This window comes from Fundulus heteroclitus, chromosome 23 (assembly GCF_011125445.2).
Source record: "Fundulus heteroclitus isolate FHET01 chromosome 23, MU-UCD_Fhet_4.1, whole genome shotgun sequence".
Taxonomy (NCBI): Eukaryota; Metazoa; Chordata; class Actinopteri; order Cyprinodontiformes; family Fundulidae; genus Fundulus; species Fundulus heteroclitus.
In genome coordinates, this window is record NC_046383.1 from 16,830,715 (window position 1) to 16,849,199 (window position 18,485).

Consider the following 18,485-nt stretch of genomic DNA (forward strand, 5'->3'; position numbering starts at 1 on the left):
ACAAAATGCACAAAATCACAACTACTAATATAAAGCACCTGCTTGTCAAACACAGGATTCAGTGGCTTTAGACTGAAAGATTATCTTACTTATTAAACCAAAATTGAACTTCCATGACATGCAAGGGTGCCAACAATGCACGTCATTCTGAACGCACCTTTATCACAATGAAATAAGGTGGTGGCAGCATTATGCTGTGGGGTGCTTCCCTTCTCCAGATAAAGAGAAATGACAAAAAAAACCTCAAAAGGACTTGGTAGCATTAATTCTTAGCTAGGAGGCTGATATTGATCATGTGGAAATCAGTGGCTCCGCCTACACACGCAACACAGATTAAAGAAGCGCTATACTTTGTTAAACTTGAGAAACTCAGGCTGACCCAGTCTGGTAATGGTAGTAAGTTTCAGATATTTTCTTATATTTTATTGAAGGCACAGCATGTCATATTCCTGTGGACTGAACGCTTCAATAGTGATTATTTACCTTGTCATCTGGACCAACTTTGTTTTTGTAGGGGCATGTGACAGGGGGATGGGGGGTTGTTTGTTCAGAACCACAATGTGCTGTTGAAAGTACGACTGTAATCGTTGCTTTTATATGTGACAATTCAACAAACAGAATTGACTAAATAAACAGAAAACCCTCAAAGGGCTGAGGCGCTTGTTCACCTATCAGCACAACGACCCCAACCATATAGCCAGGATTAAAATGGGAGGATTTAGAAGCATATCCATCCTAAACCCCGTTTCTGCTGCCTCGGTTTGGCACCCTCCACTCTGCCCCGAACGCTTTGGGAGCATTTCAGCAAGTGGGGAGACCTGCCCATGCCCAAAGGTCTCTCAATGCAATGATGCAGAACCCAACCTATAAAAATATAGTTTCACTGCGGTTAAAAATCTTTTGTGCTAAGTATTCTCATCGTTCCTATTGTGGCTGAGGCAAAATCTCATTAAGCTGTAAATTTTAACTCCTTGAGGAAAACTTTGGAGCAGGTGAGGCGGCCTCATCGCCCCTCTCTGCTTCTGTCTTTGTCTCAAACAGGGGGGCGGGGAATGGGGGGTGGCAGGCAGAGGAGCTGTGCCTGATAGCTTTTATATAAAAAAAAAAAATTAATTTAAGATGTGTGATCCAGACATATTTCCCGGTGGATTATTTTATCCTCAAAAAATATCCAAGACAATCTTGCATGTACAACTATACTAATATTAAATGTATTATTTTCTTTTATTGACATTTTTAATTATTTTATTTCTGTATTGTCTAAAGAAAAGTGTCAATGTCACAAATAAGACATGGGGCTTGTGGGACGGGGGCTAAAGCCGCCCCCAGGAGGCGTTTCCCTCTTCCTGGTATTTCTAGGCCGGTTTAAACACAAACCGAGCAGGGCCGAACCCGGCGGGCCGCATCGACGGTGAAAATGAGGCTCTAGTCATAGTCTGGACCAGGAGTCTGCCACCTTTACCATCTAAAGAGCTATTTTTGCTCTCAGTCCCGCTAAATAAAACTCTTTTAGAGTCGCAATTGTTACATTTTTGAAAAAAAAAAAAAAAAAAATGTTAATTTGTTGTAATTTTTTAAGGAACCACCATTAATTTCTACTGTCAGGTTTTAAAACAACAAAAAGACATAGAACTTTAGCAAAAAGAGGGTAGAGAGATTTTCTTTTATTGGATGTTGATATTTCAGGAAAATGTAAAAAATAATATTTTTTTAAAAATAATTTTTAGCCAATGTTATTACCAGTCTCTGCAGAAGGTCCAAAGATCCTTTTGCTGCCCTGGAGCCTCAGGTTGCAGAACCCTGGTGTACGCTAAAATAGATCAGAGCATGTGGGTTGATAACTCGCCGTTCAGAGACTTTATGCTTTTAACCATTTTGAATTTGGATAAAGATGTAAGTGAATTTAAAAGAGCCAAAAGATCTGTAAAGACTTGCAGCTGAATTTGCCGTAAAAGTGGTTTTATATAGTATTGACTCAGATAAACGGTACTTTAGAGTTGCTTATGTCAAATAATCATAAACAGCATGTTTTCTTCCACGTACTACTGCAATGTGTCAATCTGAGATAAACTCGTTAAAATACACTGAAGATTTTTGTTGTATGTATTGGGACAAAATAAGAAAAAATTCAGAGGGTATGAATACTTTTGTGAAGCAATGCATGTTTTTTCCTTTCAAAATAAAAATGATCCTCAAAGTGGGGTGATTTGATATTTTGCTAGGAGCTGAATGAGGCGAAATATCCTGAGTCCTAGATACCATCTGGACAGGACACTGAAACCGAAGCAGCTTTTTTAGAAACTTTACTTCTGGGTCACAGATTACATCCGGCAGAGAACACGCGTTACAGTTTGGTCAACTTGGATTGCTTTCAGTTTAGACAACAACAAGGCAACCAGAGATCAGACTGGAAACGGCAGGTTGAAAACAGGTCAGATGGGAGGCAGGGCCTTGTAGTGAACAGTGACGTAGGGCGGCATCATCAGCAAAGTGTTGATGAAGAGATTGTCGGAGTTTCCCACCCAGCATCCGAACACTACAAAGGCCAAAAAACATAGAGCGATGAAGCCGAACATAAAGATCTTCCGGATGGTGGTCCTCAAAGAAACAGCAAATCTGTTACTGCTGGGAAAATTGAGAGAAACAAAAACACCAAACAATTACATATGAGATACACGAGGACCGCATAAGTGAAAAAGTTGGATCCAGGACATCATAAGTGAGTTATTGCAGACTATTTTACCGTGTGGTTATGAGGTCAGCTGGAAGACTGCGGGGCTTCAGCCGCCCCTCATCATCTGCCTCTACCTGCAGACACAATACAGCACGACACTAATTATACTACAGTACTCTCTGGAAAACGCTGCTTGAATGTGGCCTGGCTACTGCTGGAGTTACAGAATAATTATCCTTTTAGGTAAAATAAGAGGGAAAAAATAGGAACGTTCTAGGCCAGAACTGTTTTAGAGATGAATTACATTGACCTCTAGTATATTCAGCATGGACAAAGTAACAAACTATTTATATTTAATAAATACTGGTTGCATTATAACTCATCAAAGCCAACTTTACTAAAGTCCCAACAGCCTTTTTAGTATTTTACATTTTCGTCCAGTCCAGATGTCACAGGAGGGTCCGTGGAGTCTACCGTGCAGGTTTGCATTTCAGCAGATGAGAACAGCAGCTGGATTTCCTCTGCTATGGACATGTGAGGACTGGGCTGGCCCTCCTCCTCCTCTCTCATCACCTCAGTCATGGTAGCGCTGAGGATAAACAGCAGCACACACCACACAATGAGGCTTTGAGTTGCGATATTCATATTAATATAAATGATCTGTGTGTCAGTGTTACAATGAAGCCTCGTCTCGTCTGTTCTCCAACTGGGTACTCAGCTCCTGCTTCGTCAGCCTGAGGTCCTGCAGCACGGAAGCACAAACGACAACTTAAGCCCCCCAGGAAGAAATAACTGAACAAGGATGATTCTTGCTCACAAGTTTGAGTCTTTCTATATCTTAATATCCTAAAGTTAGTCCAATAAACTAGACAGTACTTTTCTCAACTTATGGACACTCTGTATAAAGCAAAGCTATTTTATTTAGAACAACAATGAATGCAAACATACTTGCCTTTATGATGTTGGAATATTCCTCCACAGTTTCCTCCAGGTGCTTACACTGCTGGGTTTTCTGCCCACATAATTCACAATCAACATTAACATGATCCATAGGAGAGAACAGCGAACATTAAAAGGGAAGATTCCTGCTTAAAATAAAATCCTGACTCCTGTTTAACTGGACGGCTCCTCTGCCCCTACCTGGTGAATCAGCTCATCCCTACGCTGCAGCTCCATCTGAACTTCCTCCACCCCAATCTGACAAAACATACCAAATATGGCGTCAACAAGGTCGACGTCGGGAATCACCTGCTGAATTTAGCCTCGTGATAAAGCGAAAGGAAAGGTGTGAAAATTGTTTCAAATTAACCTGAAAATCTGGCGAGTATCCAGAACGTATTTAGCTTGTCAGAGCTGACAGTCTGGAGAAACACTTTACAGTTACAGCTGCAAGTCCTTTGGGCTTTACACATCTACAGATTAAAAAAAAAAACCCATCCCCATTCTTCTTTGGAAAATAGCTCGGGCTCAGTCATATTAGATGGAGGGCGTCTCTAGACCCTCGTTTTCAAGACTTTGAGTTATCCTAACACAAAAATACACTTTGGTCTAAACCACTGCGCAGTAGCTCTAGCTGTGTGTTGGGCTGTTGTCCTGTGGAAAGGTGAAGCTCCTCTCCAGTCTGAAGCTTTTTGCAGCCTCCAGCAGGTTTTCTTCCAGGACTGTCCAGTGTTTTTCTATCAAGTGTGACACTGCAAAAAAATGGATCTAAAAATAAGTAAAATGTTCTTAAAATTTGTGTTTTTGTCTTAGATTCGAGCAGGTAAATAAGATTATCTGCCTATGGAATGAGTATTTTGACCCATAAAATAAGATAATTAGACATCTTGCACTTGAAATAAGATGCGGGAGATGAGTTGTTCCTGTTTTAAGTGCAAAAATCTTATTCCATTGGCAGATCATCTTATTTACCTGCTCAAATCAAGGACAGACACACTCATTTTAAGAAAATACTACTTGTTTTTAGTTCCGTGTTTGCAGTGGACGAGCTTCGCTCACGCTGCTGAAGAACAGCCTCCCAGCAGCATTTTGCTGCCACCACCATGTTTAAAAGAGGAGCCGATGTTTGCTGGGCGAATGTTGGTTTGCTACCTCACAGTGATTTAGGCCAACGTTTCACATTTTTATGCGATCAAAACTTTTAAAACCAGATATGGTTTAACTGGATAATTCTGTGTTTTGTGTCTGTCACATTAAAAACCAACAAAGACGCACTGAAGCTTGTGGTTCTAACGAGACAAAATGTAAATGAGGTCAAAGGGTGTAAATAAGGAACTTGCAAAGCACTACGACTCAGATTTAGGGTATTTCATCATTTATAACACATAAAGAAAAAAAAAAAAAAAAAAACACTTCAGGAAAATCTAAAGGCACCGATATGACCAATAGAGATAAATACCATGAATCCTGTTAAAGGAAAACTCTGACTTACCTCAAGGTGTTCAAATTCACTCCTGAGTTTGATCAAACTGATCTTGTCCTGGTCTCGCTCTTGTTTAAGGTTCTTTAGCTGACGGGGTGAAAACATTTTACAGTTAAGATCATATTTCTGCAGAACCTTAAATGATTAAACAACTGGAGAACTTGTAAGCCAACATTTTAGTTAAAGTCAAATTTCCATAGAAATAAGGCCTGCTCTGACTTCTAGAAATGCTTTTATCAGACACACCGACCACGGCTGGTTAGAGCAGACGAAAGAAGCAAATTAGCACATCTACCTCCGTAGTTAGCTCCTTGTTTTCTTCCTGCACCTTCAATGTTTCCTTCTCCTGCAAAATAACAAAACCAATCCGTGGTGTGACTGGCAGAGAAGAGCAGGGTATCTACATGTTTAATCTAGATCTGCATTCAGGCAAATGGGGAAATAATTGTGCAGTCAACACACCAGTTCCTGAATCCTTTTCTCACAGATTAGTTTCTCGTCAACGCCATCGGCCAACAGGGGCCCACAAGGCTCTAATTCAGCCTGCTGCAGCTCAGTGAGGACCTTCTCCAGGCTGCAGACACACAAGGACAGAGAAAAAGATGAATCTTCACCGCAGTGACTGAGGACGCTTCTGGGACAAGATTTCAGGCGGTTGAACTCTCAAAGACAGAGCAGTGAAGCTGGAAGGAGACGGAAAGGTGCGCCTACTCTTTGACTTGTTTCCTGAGGTCGGCGTTCTCGGAGCGCAGCCCTGCCATGTCATCATCTGCAACGTCCAGCCAGTGCCTCATCTCAGCGTTCAGCTCCCTCAGCTGACTCTGGCTGTGATCCAGCTCAGCTATTTTCTCCAGCATGTCCACTCGGGATCTTTACGACAACACAAAACGGTACAGGTTGACTGACCCCTGAATGAAACGCATATCTGTGGAGGGGGTTTTGTTCAGAAAGCGTAAACTCACATATTTTCCTCTGTATAATCCATCGGGCTGGCTAAGTCCTCCCCTGAGCTGCAAAAACACACGGTCCAGCAGAGTCAACAGTGATGACAATGAAATTCTCACAGCATTTTGCATAAAGCAAAAATTCCCACACTGACAAGACATCAAATCAACAAACAAGCTTTTTATTCTCAAACATTCAATATCAAATATTACATGAGACTTTATTATGAATACAGGTCAATATGTTTTAAATCTCCCTTTTAATGCAGCAGCATCCAGTAAATTTAACATTTGCGTTGTCATATATGCAGGCCTTTAATAAAGAAAATGCTCCATCCACACATTTTCGACACCATCATCATTGCAGGGTAGCTAAGAGGCTGGTGCCCCATCTTCACACTGCAAAAAGGGAACTAAAAGTAAGTAAACTTGTCTTGAAATGAGTGTATTTGTCTCTTATTTGAGCTATAAGTTTAAATGACCTGCCAATGAAATAAGATTTTTGCACTTAAAAGAGGAACAACTCATCTCCATCATCGTATTTCAATTGCAGTATATCTAATGATCTTATTTTAGATGTCAAAATACTCATTCCATTGGCAGATAATCGTATTTACCTTCTCAAATCAAGGACAAATGCACTCATTTCAAGAAAATTGTACTTACTTTTAGTTCCCTTTTTGCAGTGAAGCGATCTGTGGATGAGTACCCAGTCAGCTTGATCGACCAACGCTGAGGTGCAGAGGTCACCAATCTTCTCCAGAGCAACAAGCTACAGACCTCCTGGCCTCATGTGGCCTTCAGAGTAGAGAAGTCGGGCGGGAGCTTCATGGAAATGTGTAAAATGTAATTTAACCGTGGTGGACTCTAGAACAGTGGAGACGGATATGTGCTCTGTGGACTGATGGATCCTGCCTCTCTGCCTGGGAATCAATGGACGAGTCTGGGTTTGGACATTTGTCAGGAGGACGGCGTTTAAATGACAATGTTAGGGTTGGACAATTAATCGCATTTGCAATATAATCTCAATTTAAAAATGACGCAATTTCCAAATCGCAGAGGTCTGCAATTTTGGCTATGTAACCATTAATGGATAAGACGCGTCCTTTAGGTGTCGCTAATATGTTTATAGTAGGTTTGCCTCCACATGGAAGGGAAGAGTTGCAGCAGTAGGATTTTAATTTTATTATTTGTTTTAGGGTTTATATAATCATACTGTTTTTATCAGAAACTTTAAGGAATCTCACCATAGCACCAAGTACCGGTCAAACTGTTTAATACATGAACTTGTTTGTTGGTTGCTTTTATGCCCGAATGGTGATGAAAGCATGTACTGTTTGAACCAATGGGGAGATATAACTGCGATTGCCACCGTTCAACCCTAAGAGGGCAGCGCCAAGACAGTTTTAAGTAATATTGCAGAACTAAACAAGCTCACATTAAAATGTAATAAAATAAATGCATAGTAACATTAAAGTGGGACCCTTTATCTGCACAAAAGGTGGATTTTGGGGTGAGTTACAATCTAAAGCTTCAATATTCCTAATTATAGCTTTGTGGATCCCTGCTTCCTGCTGCCACACCAGTGCACAAAAACATGGACAAGAAGAGGGCTAGTAGCTGAAGAACATTTATAGTCACCCTGATTCTTATGAAAAGCCTTCCCAGGGACTTTAAGCAGTTCTAGAAGCAAAGAGTGAGACAATATCATATAAAACCATGTTAATTAAGAAAGGGATGCCACTTATGTTCATATATAAAAGCAGAGAGAACAGTTTCAATAGATTTGTTTGGAATGATTTGAAAGAAAATCCCCACCTGCACATTAACTGGAATTTTCTTTAAAAATTGACTTTAATTTATAGCAAACTTGTGTTTTTGAAACGCTAACTGGTTCAAATGATAAATTAAACAACTGATAACAATGGCAGGTTACGAACAAACTCTAAATCCTGCGTTTATTACATTATTTTACCTTAGCCACGCTGTAGCTAGCTGGCTAGCTAGCAGCATAATTAGGCTAATTTATAGACGTTAACCTGTCAGGTTAAGCTAACTGACGATAAAAATAGTAAAACAAGCCGCCAAAAATGAAACGTTCACTCCAAGTTTTGACATAAATATGTCACGGTGTTTTTTTTTTAAGTAGTGGTAGAGCTGAAGAGAGGGAATTGGGGTTTTTAGGACATTATTTAGAGGTCCGTAACAGAGTCGGAAATATTGAGGCTAATTGAACCTCTGGTCGGCGGCGGTTCTCTGCCTTAACCGTCGCCAATATTTCCAAGACGCGCAAACTTTCTCATAAATTCACGTCTGTACGTGAAGCTGGACAATGTCCCAAAAAACTTAATTTCCAACAGCTAAAATAAGTAAATAAATAAATAAATTCTTACCGACCAGAACCCACAAAAGGCAACAGGTGTGGCTGCTGCTGTAAAGAGCTCCAACAATGGCGGCCGGTGAAAAGATGGCTTCCTCTCTGTTCTCCCATTACATCGAAGCGGGCCATTGCGTTCAGTTCACGGTGCAAAATGCTCTTAATCACCGTAAAGTGTAAAATGTCGCTGCAGGAATAATAAATAAAATGTTAACTTTTAGATTTATTGTGCGACTGGGTTTTAAATCCTGTAATTTGTTATTAGTTTATATCATATTGAACTGTCAACACAGGAGCTAAGGAGACAATTGCTAAATGTGTCTGGAAAAATCTTTCCTCTGTAAGGAAATCTCACACCTTAAATGATTTTTAAGTTTTATAAGCACGCCTTTTTAACCTGGCTTTTAAGTCCAGTTGAGCAGAAACATTTGTATTAGTCTTATGCTCATTCTTTTAATTGGTCATTTATTGTTTCTGTGTTTTACTACATTTATGGAGATTTACAGCAATTTGGTCACTTTTGGGTGCGTAAAAGTGCTCTATAAATAAAGGTTTGATTGGTTGATTGATTGAAATGTGAAGCCCTGGTGTGTCCCAGAAAGGTTCTTTGAAACTCAGAAAGTCAAACTTCTGAGGATGTCCCATAAACCTGAATTGTAGAAGTAACTGTTTTTATTTATGATGTGTTGCTCAAACCTGGAGGTTGACTGCCTGTACAACATTCATGTTCCCTGATAGTTCTCAAAGTCAAACGAACATTACCTAAACCAGGGGGGTGCAAAGTGCGAGCCTCTATCACAATTCAAGAACAGCCTAAATTTGGTTTGCCATCTCAATTGGTTGATGCCCCCTTTTAAAAAAAAATAATTTTCACTTACGTGAGGCCTTTAAAAAAATACAAATTAAAATTTTCTTGAATTTTCATTCTTAAAATCATGACATAATGAAGAAATTTCTTAAAATGGAAAATGTATGGTGCAACACAGTATTCATCTTTTATTAACAATGTTTTTGCTTTTAATATAACTTATTAGTGAATAGGACCGCAAACATCCAGTAAATTTACGAAAAAAGAAGATTTGGGTGCACTCATTTATTAAACTTGGCAGAATAACATGAAAGTGAGCAATATTCTGTGCTTGTTGCTGGAAAGGTAAACACAAAAACAAAAATCTAGAAAAAGATTATCAGTCCGAAAAATTTAGGATATCGTTTGCTATAAACTGCAAGCTGCTTTTATGTTTCAAATCAACAACGATTTACAGATCCCTTTTCTAAATTAATTGGATTACTTTGCCCGTTTCATTAAAATACAGGACGTTTTAGTTTGCTGAGCAGGTAAAAATGAAACAAACAAAAATAAACGTCTCTAATGGTTAGAAAACCTTCAAACCTTAGGGGACGTTTCCTAAATGTTCTTTAAAGATGATTGTTTTCAAACGATTACAGGGCATAGTTCCCAGAATAGTGTTTGTGTTGAATCTGACCTTTGGAGAACGTTCTTTAAAAGTTCCCTGAAAGTTGCACCGTAAAAAAGTTGTGGATAACCTTTTGGCAAGCTTTAAAGAAAATTCCCTGATAGTTTCTAGAAAACTGTTAAACCCCGCCATCAATTAGAGAACATTCCCGAAAAGTTCTCTAAAGGGGGGAGAAAAAAAAAAATCACTAACCATTATAGGGTGTCCCCTAAATATTTTAAGGAGTAATTATGTCCAAACTTTTAGGGAACTTTCTCTAAATATCATAGACTTCCTAACCTGTAGGGAACGCTCCCTGAAGGTTAGGGTTAGTATTTGCTCAAAGTTTTGAGAATCGTTACTCTGTTGTTGAAGGTTGTTCACAAATAAACTGTAGCAGCAGCAGGTATACAACCGATTTCAATAGTTTTAATCAAACATTAGAAAAAAAACAAACTCTGAAGAAAACACTTTTCTGACCAACATCTGTAAACATTACAACACAACAGGTCTGCAAATACAAAAGAATAAAAACAGCAATTCAATTCAAACTGTCCAATGATGCACAAACAGCAAAACCCAACATGGAATAAGGAAAAAACAGCAATGTTCTTCAAAACAATTACCAAAGATTGACAGTTTTTGCTAGATTACATATTCACCAACACTTTTAAGAACCCGTCTAAACAAAGGCTTGTGATTAGTTGATTGACTTTAAGGCAAGGAGGATCTGAATTACAGAATACAGGAGACAAAAGGCGAGCTACTGAAAGCAAAGCTGGAATCGAGTGGACGAATTAAGACATGTGCAGGAGATGACATGCTGAAACTGCATACTTTAAAAACAGCCTCAAAAACACCTTAGAAAAATAAAACCACAATGATGCCGACTGGTACAAATATTCCCATCGGAGCGGTTATCCTGCAGAAGGACCTGGTGGAGATCAGTCTGCAGTTGCAGTAGGTCACGGTACAGTCAGGCAATGGTGCTCCAGTCCCCGACGGCCCGAGGCAACAACAAATTATAAAATATGAAGAAAAAATATATAAATCACGGCCATAAATCACTTTAAACACTGGATTTGTCAGATGAGTTTACATTACACCAATCTGTAAACTGAAACTCAAACATTTACACTACATATCGTGTCTGAGAATTTCTTCTTAACTAATGTGAAAACTAGAGGCGCACCAATCAGAGGTTCTTTGGCCAATTTCCAATCTAACGCTGGGCTGCCGATAACTATTTTAGCCAATTGGGACTTCTTTTTATTATTCTAAGCCCCAGCTACACCACAGTACATGTTTCTCTTTATTTAAATGGATATTTTTTAATCTACATCTCTATGTTCTGGGTTAAAGATATACATGACATGAATTTGACAAAAGCCGCTTGCATATTAGTTTACATATGTAATTTAATGGAGACAGAGTGGAGAATAACCCATTAAAAAGGCCCCAATTTGTTTGTGGTTTCTAGCACAGAAAAGGATTGTGGGAGGAAAAAAAATCTCCTTGTATCCTGTCTGCATGTTTTTTTTTTCATCAAGAAATATGTTTACCCGTTACAGGCGATCCAAATAGGGCAGAAAACCTTTTTTTTTTTATATGCGTTAATGTGGATAGGACCTTGAAACCCAGACAGAATTATTAAAGAGTTGACTATTAAAACTATGTTCAGCATCATATATTAGCACATAATATGTTTAATATTAATAACTGGACACATCCGTCTCTTTATGTATTCCAGAGCAGGGGTTCCCCCAAGTGCAGGTCGTGAGATGATCCAAGTGATGATCCAAATTCCTGACTTCACAATATCAGAGATATACTTTTTTTAATATAGGAATTGTATGGGGGGAAAACAATTCTCAAAAATTTACGACTAATCAACATCAGAAAATACGTTTTTTTTAAGGTCTTGTGTGGAAATGTATTCCTCTGTGGCCAGTAATTTCTTTTCTTTAGCCAACAATGGCCATTATACAATTTTCTGTGGGGATTTTACAACAATAAAATCATATTAGGTGTATAAGAATGGAGAACATTATGAGAATAAACGCTCCAGGCTGATAAGTTTAGGAACCCCTGCTCTACAGAATGGTGAGCCTTACCTTAACTGAGATTTCCAAAAGCAGCTAAATGTCTAAATTCAGCATGCTCCCTGATAAGGTGAAGGTATTTCTCTCTCTCACTGCCTAAATAAACCACAGCTTCTAAAATATCACAGAAAAGTTGCTTTTTAAATGACTTCTTACATGTCTGTTTCCCTCTGCTTATACTTCAATCACCTTGATCAAACTGAAAACACCTTCGAGCCTCCACCACTTGGTGAGGGAGACGTTTAATGCAATGCGGCGCGTTTACAGATCAGAAAATGGTCAAACGTTGGGAGTTTTTCCATCACTTGTCAGGGTTGATCAAGCGAGAAATCATCCAATTCTGATCCCAGGCCGGTTTCTCCGTGCATTACTAGTAAAGACATTTTTGTTATGCTTGAAACTCCCTCCACTAAAGGTCTGGTATATACTCAGCAGCTACTCAGAAGTGCATAAAGAATATCCTGAAGTTTAATCAGGAAAAGTGCAAAACAAATCTGAGTGAGACTCTGATTGAGGCAGCTTAGGTTTTTAGGGGAAAATCCTCCCAAAACGTAACTAAATCACCCCATTTGTGGCTCCTGCAAACGCCTCTTAAAGATTTAATATTCTATTTACTTTTATTGATCGATGAAATACATTCTTTCTTCAGTGCTGCTTGTAAAAACACATGTTCAGTGCTCAGCTTAGTCAAGAACAGTACAATTTTCCAAGGCTAGCCTTGACCGGCGCCCAGATCATCTTCAGGTCGACCTCCGATTCTCCTTCTCAGCACAACTTAAAAGGCCAACGAATCATTTGAAACGACAAAAAACAACCACCAAGCAGCTATCCAAACCACCACGCCCATCCAAAGGCTCCCTCCTCTTTAAACGAGACCGCGTTCCTGCGGCTGCCCTCGTCGGCATTAACCGTCACCAATAAAGCAAAGACCCGGAGTCCGCTCAGACCTCTGCCCGTTACTGGGAGGGCTCCAGCGACCCCGTGACCTGGAAGTTTATCCCGTCTCCGGGGAGCGGCGACGGGATGAGCGGGGAGAGCCAGCAGATGTACCAGCGAAGGCCCAGCATGTGCCGCAGGTTGCCCAGGAGACCCAGGTTGTACGGGCGGCGGGAGGAGTACCACTCCCTGGTGGTCTGGCCTCGAAACAGCAGGAAGATGTGGAAGAAGAAGAAGGCGGAGACGAGCAGTAGACCCACGACGCAAGTGTCGGCGATGAAGGCAAAGGCGAAGGCCCGTGCTGAAACCTGGCCTAGAAGACAAAGAAGGATATTAGCTTCATTTAAGGTGATCGTAATCTTCCAAACTTGTTTCCATCATTGTTTTTTTTTTTTATGTAGGAGCCCCCATTATTTGAAAATACCCATAAACATAAACACTTCTGAAGCAAGTCCAACTTCAAGGTAGGGCTGAACGATTTTGGAAAATAACCTAATTGCGATTTTTTTTCTTAATATTGTGATTTAATGCATTTCCAGTTTAATTTATCATGTCTTTTTAAATATATACAAACAAAAAATCAATTTGTTTCCTCGCTGTGCAGATTAGTTGCTAAAAGACCCACAGCATCTTAACTCAGAGCAGAAATGATTGCGTTCTGACTACGATATATTTCAACCAAAATTGCAATTTTGACTTTTCTCTGCGTTAACCACAAGTAACAAAAATAGCCTCTAAATAAAGATGTTTGTAAACAAGGACTATTTAAAACAAGAACTTTTAATGTTTCTATTAATCAGAATATTATTCAAGAGAACAGCTTTTAGTAGATTTGGACATCAATCCTTGTTGAACATAAAGTGCAGCCAACAAGCAAGTCTATGTATTAAACTGATTGACCTGTACTTAATGCTATGTATGATTATATAAACTCTAAAACAAGTAATAAAATTAGATTTTCTCACTGCTGCAACTGTCTTCCCTTCCATGTGGAGGCAAACCCACTTTAAACATTTTACCGACACCTAATGGACGTGTCTGATTCCCTAATTGTTACTGAGCCAAAAATTGCAGACCTCTGCGATTTGGAAATTGTGTTTTTTTTAAATCGCGATTATATTGAAAATGCGATTAATTGTTCAGCCCTACTTCAAGGTAATGTTGAGGCTAAAAGCGAAGTAAACAAGGTGCCCGGGGTATGAGACCTGAGACAAGCATGATCCAGGGTATGAGTAGCAGCAGGATGCTGTGCAGAGTCACGCCCTCCTTCAGAATGACGATGAAGACCTCCGCGTTCATCACCACGGCGTAGAGGAGCCCCGACCACATGAACAGCAGGCAGCTCAGGAAGTAGCGGTAGTTGCGGAAGCCGACGCACTGGCCGAAGAAGACGCAGTGGTGATCGCGCCGCAGGACGCACACCTTGCAGTCGAAGCAGTGGGAGCAGCGCGGGGGGGTGTGCGTCTCGCAGGTGTAGCAGTACCTGCGTGACAGAAGAAAAGAAAACAGCAGTCAGCGTTGAAGACGTTGTCGATATTTGCCGGGATAAACGGGAAAAGAGTTTGAAAATGTCTGAGGAACGCAAAACAACCTTTTAATCCTTTAAAGCCTAATACATGTAATTGTGAGGAAGCTTCATATTAAAAAAAAAAAAAAAAACAAGAAAATCTTTGTTGGTTGCTAAAATAAGAATCAAAATGTCATGCTTTCAAATTTTCTTTGTATCGTAATTGATATGTCAGACCAAAAAAATACATTTTCCTCATGTTTTCTGCATTTGTATACATATATGGTGTGTAAAATATATTAATTTGTATGTTGTGAATTGTATGTTCAGAAAAATACTGACTTTGTTGGAGATGTAGAGGTTTCAGAAATATTTATAGTAAAAATTATACATTTGGAGTTAAAGCGTTACACAATCGTAACATTTTAGATGATACCATAACCACGATAATATCCATTGCAGGATGTTAATTAATAATTTATTGCCTTTTACATTAGAGGCACTTAGACAAATTTAACATCAACATTGTGCTGAGGGATTGGTTATCCATTTTTTCTAGCAGTCTTAAAATGAGGCAAATGTTTCTGGTCAAACCAGGGGAACCATGTTATTATTGCACATGGAAGCAAAACCAAAAGCACCTCATTAATTTTAATTTTCTTATGCAAAAAGCAAAAACTAAAATAGGCCATTTTCATTGTGACTCCTATAAGACAGGAGGATGATGCCTTTAATAATAATATGGATTATTAATAAATTACTAATAAATTGCCTTCAGTGTCGTTAGAGATCGACCCATTTAACCGCAGCATGAGGAAAAGGATTAGATGAGCTACATAGACTTTCTGCAATGACGGCCATTCATTGCCTTGCAAATGTTTCCATACCATTTAATTTTTTTTCATGGAGCCATTTCTTTGTTTTATGAGGATTTTAGATCATAAGGCACCAACATTTACTTATTTTTCTCTTACATGCAAAGTGTCATATGTGGTGGAAAACTAACAATGCACATCGCTACAAATACAGCGTCCACACAGAGAGACAAGGTAGTGGCAGACAAATGCTGTGGGAATGGTTTTCTTCAGCAGGGACAGGGGGAATGGTCCCAATTGAGGGGAAGCTGGATGAAACTCGTGGCAGTCCTGGAAGAAAACCTGTTTGAGGCTGCAAAATGAATGTTAGAATGGCCTAGTCAAAGTCCAGACCTGAAGCCCGGTCAAAGTCTCTAGAAAGACTTGGAAAATGCCTGCTAAGAAAATCGTCTTTATTCAATTTGACTGAGTTTGAGGTTATTTGCAGAGAAGTGTGAAAAAAAAAAAAAGTCAGTGCCCGAATGTGCAGAGCCAAAATGCCAATAAAATATTGACAACCTTTTGAATGTAAAGGGACAAAGTGTGGAAAGGGTTTCCAATATGTCTGCAAGGCACTATAATGCTACTGGCCTGTATTTTTTTTTATTTCTATAGGTTTAGTAATTTATAACATGCCATTGTACTGTCACGATAACAACATTTTGCAGGAGGATACATTTTTTCTAAAGGTAAACCATAATAGTGTAATTTGGAGATCTTTTTCAATTAATATGATAATGGCATAATAACACAAGTACATCCACTCAACATACTGGCTCACATAGATTTAAGCAGCGCTTGAATCCAAAACACTCCCACAGTGGGGTGGTTGTGTTCGGCTTTGACACCAATTCCTTTTTCTTTTTTTTTTAAACTAGTGTCTGTCTGACTCTCCGTCACGGCGCTCTCATGCTAGACTTTGAGCTTTTGCCTACCTGACATAAGATTTAACTACTCCTACGCTGAGGAAACGAGAAGGAAGGGGTGATCAGACACCGATGTGCCGCACTGAAACCTTTTGCTATCCAGTCTCAGAAGGAGGAGATGGAAACAAGGTGGAAAAAGCAAGCATGCCTACGAAAAATTATCTATCTTACCATATTTTAATGAATCACGTGATTAAAATTTATCGCAATTAAGTGACTGGTTCCACAGGCCTAACAAGCCATTTTAAACATAAAATACAATAAAAACACTGTACATAACAAACAGTATCCCAACCTTGAAGCCTGGTGCTTATATAAATAAAACTTTTACCCAACAAAACTGTTAATATTGTCCTCTTTTGAGTAGCCATCATATTTAACAAAATGTCCTTACAAACAAACAAAAAAAAAGAACATTATCTTAATTAATTTGGCTGTTGCTTAATTTACAATGACATGATTGAGCAAATTTCTGCTAAAGTTGAGGAAAAAAAAAATCAATGTATGTGTATAATTTCAATTTATTGTCCCACAAAGGAAATTAACATAGCTCTTTAAATCAGCTCTATATTGCAGCATAAGTTTTACATTTTAGAAATAAGCCTTTATATACGGAATAGAATTAGGGCCATTAAAAATAAAATAAAATAAAAGTCTATACACTTCTGGCTTTATTCTCAGAATTCTGAGATTTTTCTCAGACTTGAATAGACTTTTTTTTTAATGGCCCTAATCCTCATCTGTATGTTTATGCTTTTGAATAACATGGAAAGTCCATATTTTTTTGTGTGAATTATTTTAATCCAACCTTGAAGCCTGGTGCTTATATAAATAAAAATTTTACCCAACAAAACTGTTAACAAAAAAAGAACATTATCTTAATTAATTTGGCTGTTGCTTAATTTACAATGAAATAATTGAGCAAATTTCTGCTAAAGTTGAGAAAAAAAAATCAATGTGTATAATTTCAACTTATTGTCCCACAAAGGAAATTAACGTAGCTCTTTAAGTCAGCTCTATAGTGCAACATAAGTTTTACATTTTAGAAATAATCCTGTTTATACAGAAGAGGATTAGGGCCATTAAAATAAATAAATAAAAGTCTATTCACTTCTGACTTTATTCTCAGAATTCTGAGATTTTTCTCAGACTTGAATAGACTTTTTTTAAATGGCCCTAATCCTCTTCCGTATGTTTATGCTTTTGAATGACATGGAAAGTCCATATTTTTTGTGTGAATTATTTTAATCCCTTCCAACAAAACTATATTTTCCCTGTTAAAAATTAAAATCATTATATCCAGCTGACATTGGTCAGGGTTAGGGGTAGTGTGCATTCAACTGTGCCTCTCCCTTACCTCCAGCCCTGGCCCAGTCCATCTCCTCCCAGGAACACGCCCTTGATGCTGGGGCTGACTTTCAGGAAGAGCAAGGCGTTCCAGCAGATGTTGCCCAGCATGAAGTACTGGCCCAGCAGGTGCAGCGCCTTCCACCAGGCGGACCAGACCGTCTTCTTCTCCTCCGGCTCCAGCGGAGCCTCCACCAGCACCAGGTAGCTCACCTCCCCGGTGATGGAGAACACCAGGAAGGTGTTGAGGAACACGGGGAGCTGTTCGCAAAGCTTCCCGACCTTGCAGAACAGCCTGCTTCCCAAACCCGTCATGTCTGAAATAAAACTACAACCGCGACGTGGTCGTTGTAGTCCTAAGCAGTATTAATGTCTATGGTTGTAGTAGAAGGAGCGGTTTTACAGACGCACAGGGTGGTTGGTTAGCTAGCGGCTAGTCAAATAATGCTCTGTTAGCTTTCCACGCGAGTTTAAATTAATCGAATTAAGTCACGAGCTTCCCGGAAGCACTATTCAATCCCAGATTATGAAATCAAGTTAATCTTTGCTTAAAATGAGACCGATCTTACTCTCTTAACAAGGAACAGCTCTGCTCAAATCACGTCCGATAGTAGGTGTTACATAATAATACGACCGGAGTGAAACAACATTGTGCATTTCCGGTTACTTTTATTTTGACGCGTGTAGTTTAGTTTAGTTTAATGCCCAATTTATATCCACCTATTTATACTCATCCATTCAACGTTGCATCCACCTTCATACAAAGTTTTTTTTTCCTCAAGAAATATATGAATTCAAAATTTGTTTTCTTTCCCAAGTGTATTTCCACTAAATCACATTCACTATTCATTCATAATAAAAAAAATAATAAAATAAAAATAACAATAATACATTTTAGTCTTGAGAAGAGAAATTATATTTATTTAATATAAACTCTTA

General features: G+C 38.9%; 2 protein-coding genes across 5 annotated transcripts; both read right to left on the reverse strand.

The window, feature by feature from the left end:
• Window positions 1-2,270: 2,270 nt before the first annotated feature.
• On the reverse strand, window positions 2,271-8,564 carry LOC105928672 (golgin IMH1). Of its 4 annotated transcripts, none has more exons than XM_036127781.1 (12): window positions 8,434-8,564; window positions 6,059-6,106; window positions 5,808-5,966; window positions 5,559-5,670; window positions 5,392-5,442; window positions 5,106-5,183; window positions 3,815-3,871; window positions 3,627-3,686; window positions 3,352-3,416; window positions 3,104-3,263; window positions 2,744-2,808; window positions 2,272-2,622 (listed from the first exon to the last, which is right to left on the reverse strand). In XM_036127781.1, exons 1-12 carry the CDS (start codon window positions 8,547-8,549, stop codon window positions 2,433-2,435), a joined length of 1,161 nt encoding a protein of 386 aa, XP_035983674.1. In that variant the 5' UTR covers window positions 8,550-8,564; the 3' UTR covers window positions 2,272-2,432. The 4 variants fall into 4 exon arrangements, with proteins under 4 accessions (XP_035983675.1, XP_035983674.1, XP_021173958.2 ...); XM_021318283.2 differs by having other exon boundaries at window positions 2,273-2,625; XM_021318281.2 differs by having other exon boundaries at window positions 2,273-2,625; window positions 8,438-8,538.
• Window positions 8,565-9,495: 931 nt separating this feature from the next.
• Window positions 9,496-18,180, reverse strand: zdhhc24 (zinc finger DHHC-type containing 24). Its single transcript, XM_012866125.3, has 3 exons — window positions 17,557-18,180; window positions 14,118-14,395; window positions 9,496-13,225 (listed from the first exon to the last, which is right to left on the reverse strand). The coding sequence occupies exons 1-3, from the start codon at window positions 17,859-17,861 to the stop codon at window positions 12,933-12,935; spliced, it is 876 nt and encodes a 291-aa protein (XP_012721579.2). The 5' UTR covers window positions 17,862-18,180; the 3' UTR covers window positions 9,496-12,932.
• Window positions 18,181-18,485: the final 305 nt, after the last annotated feature.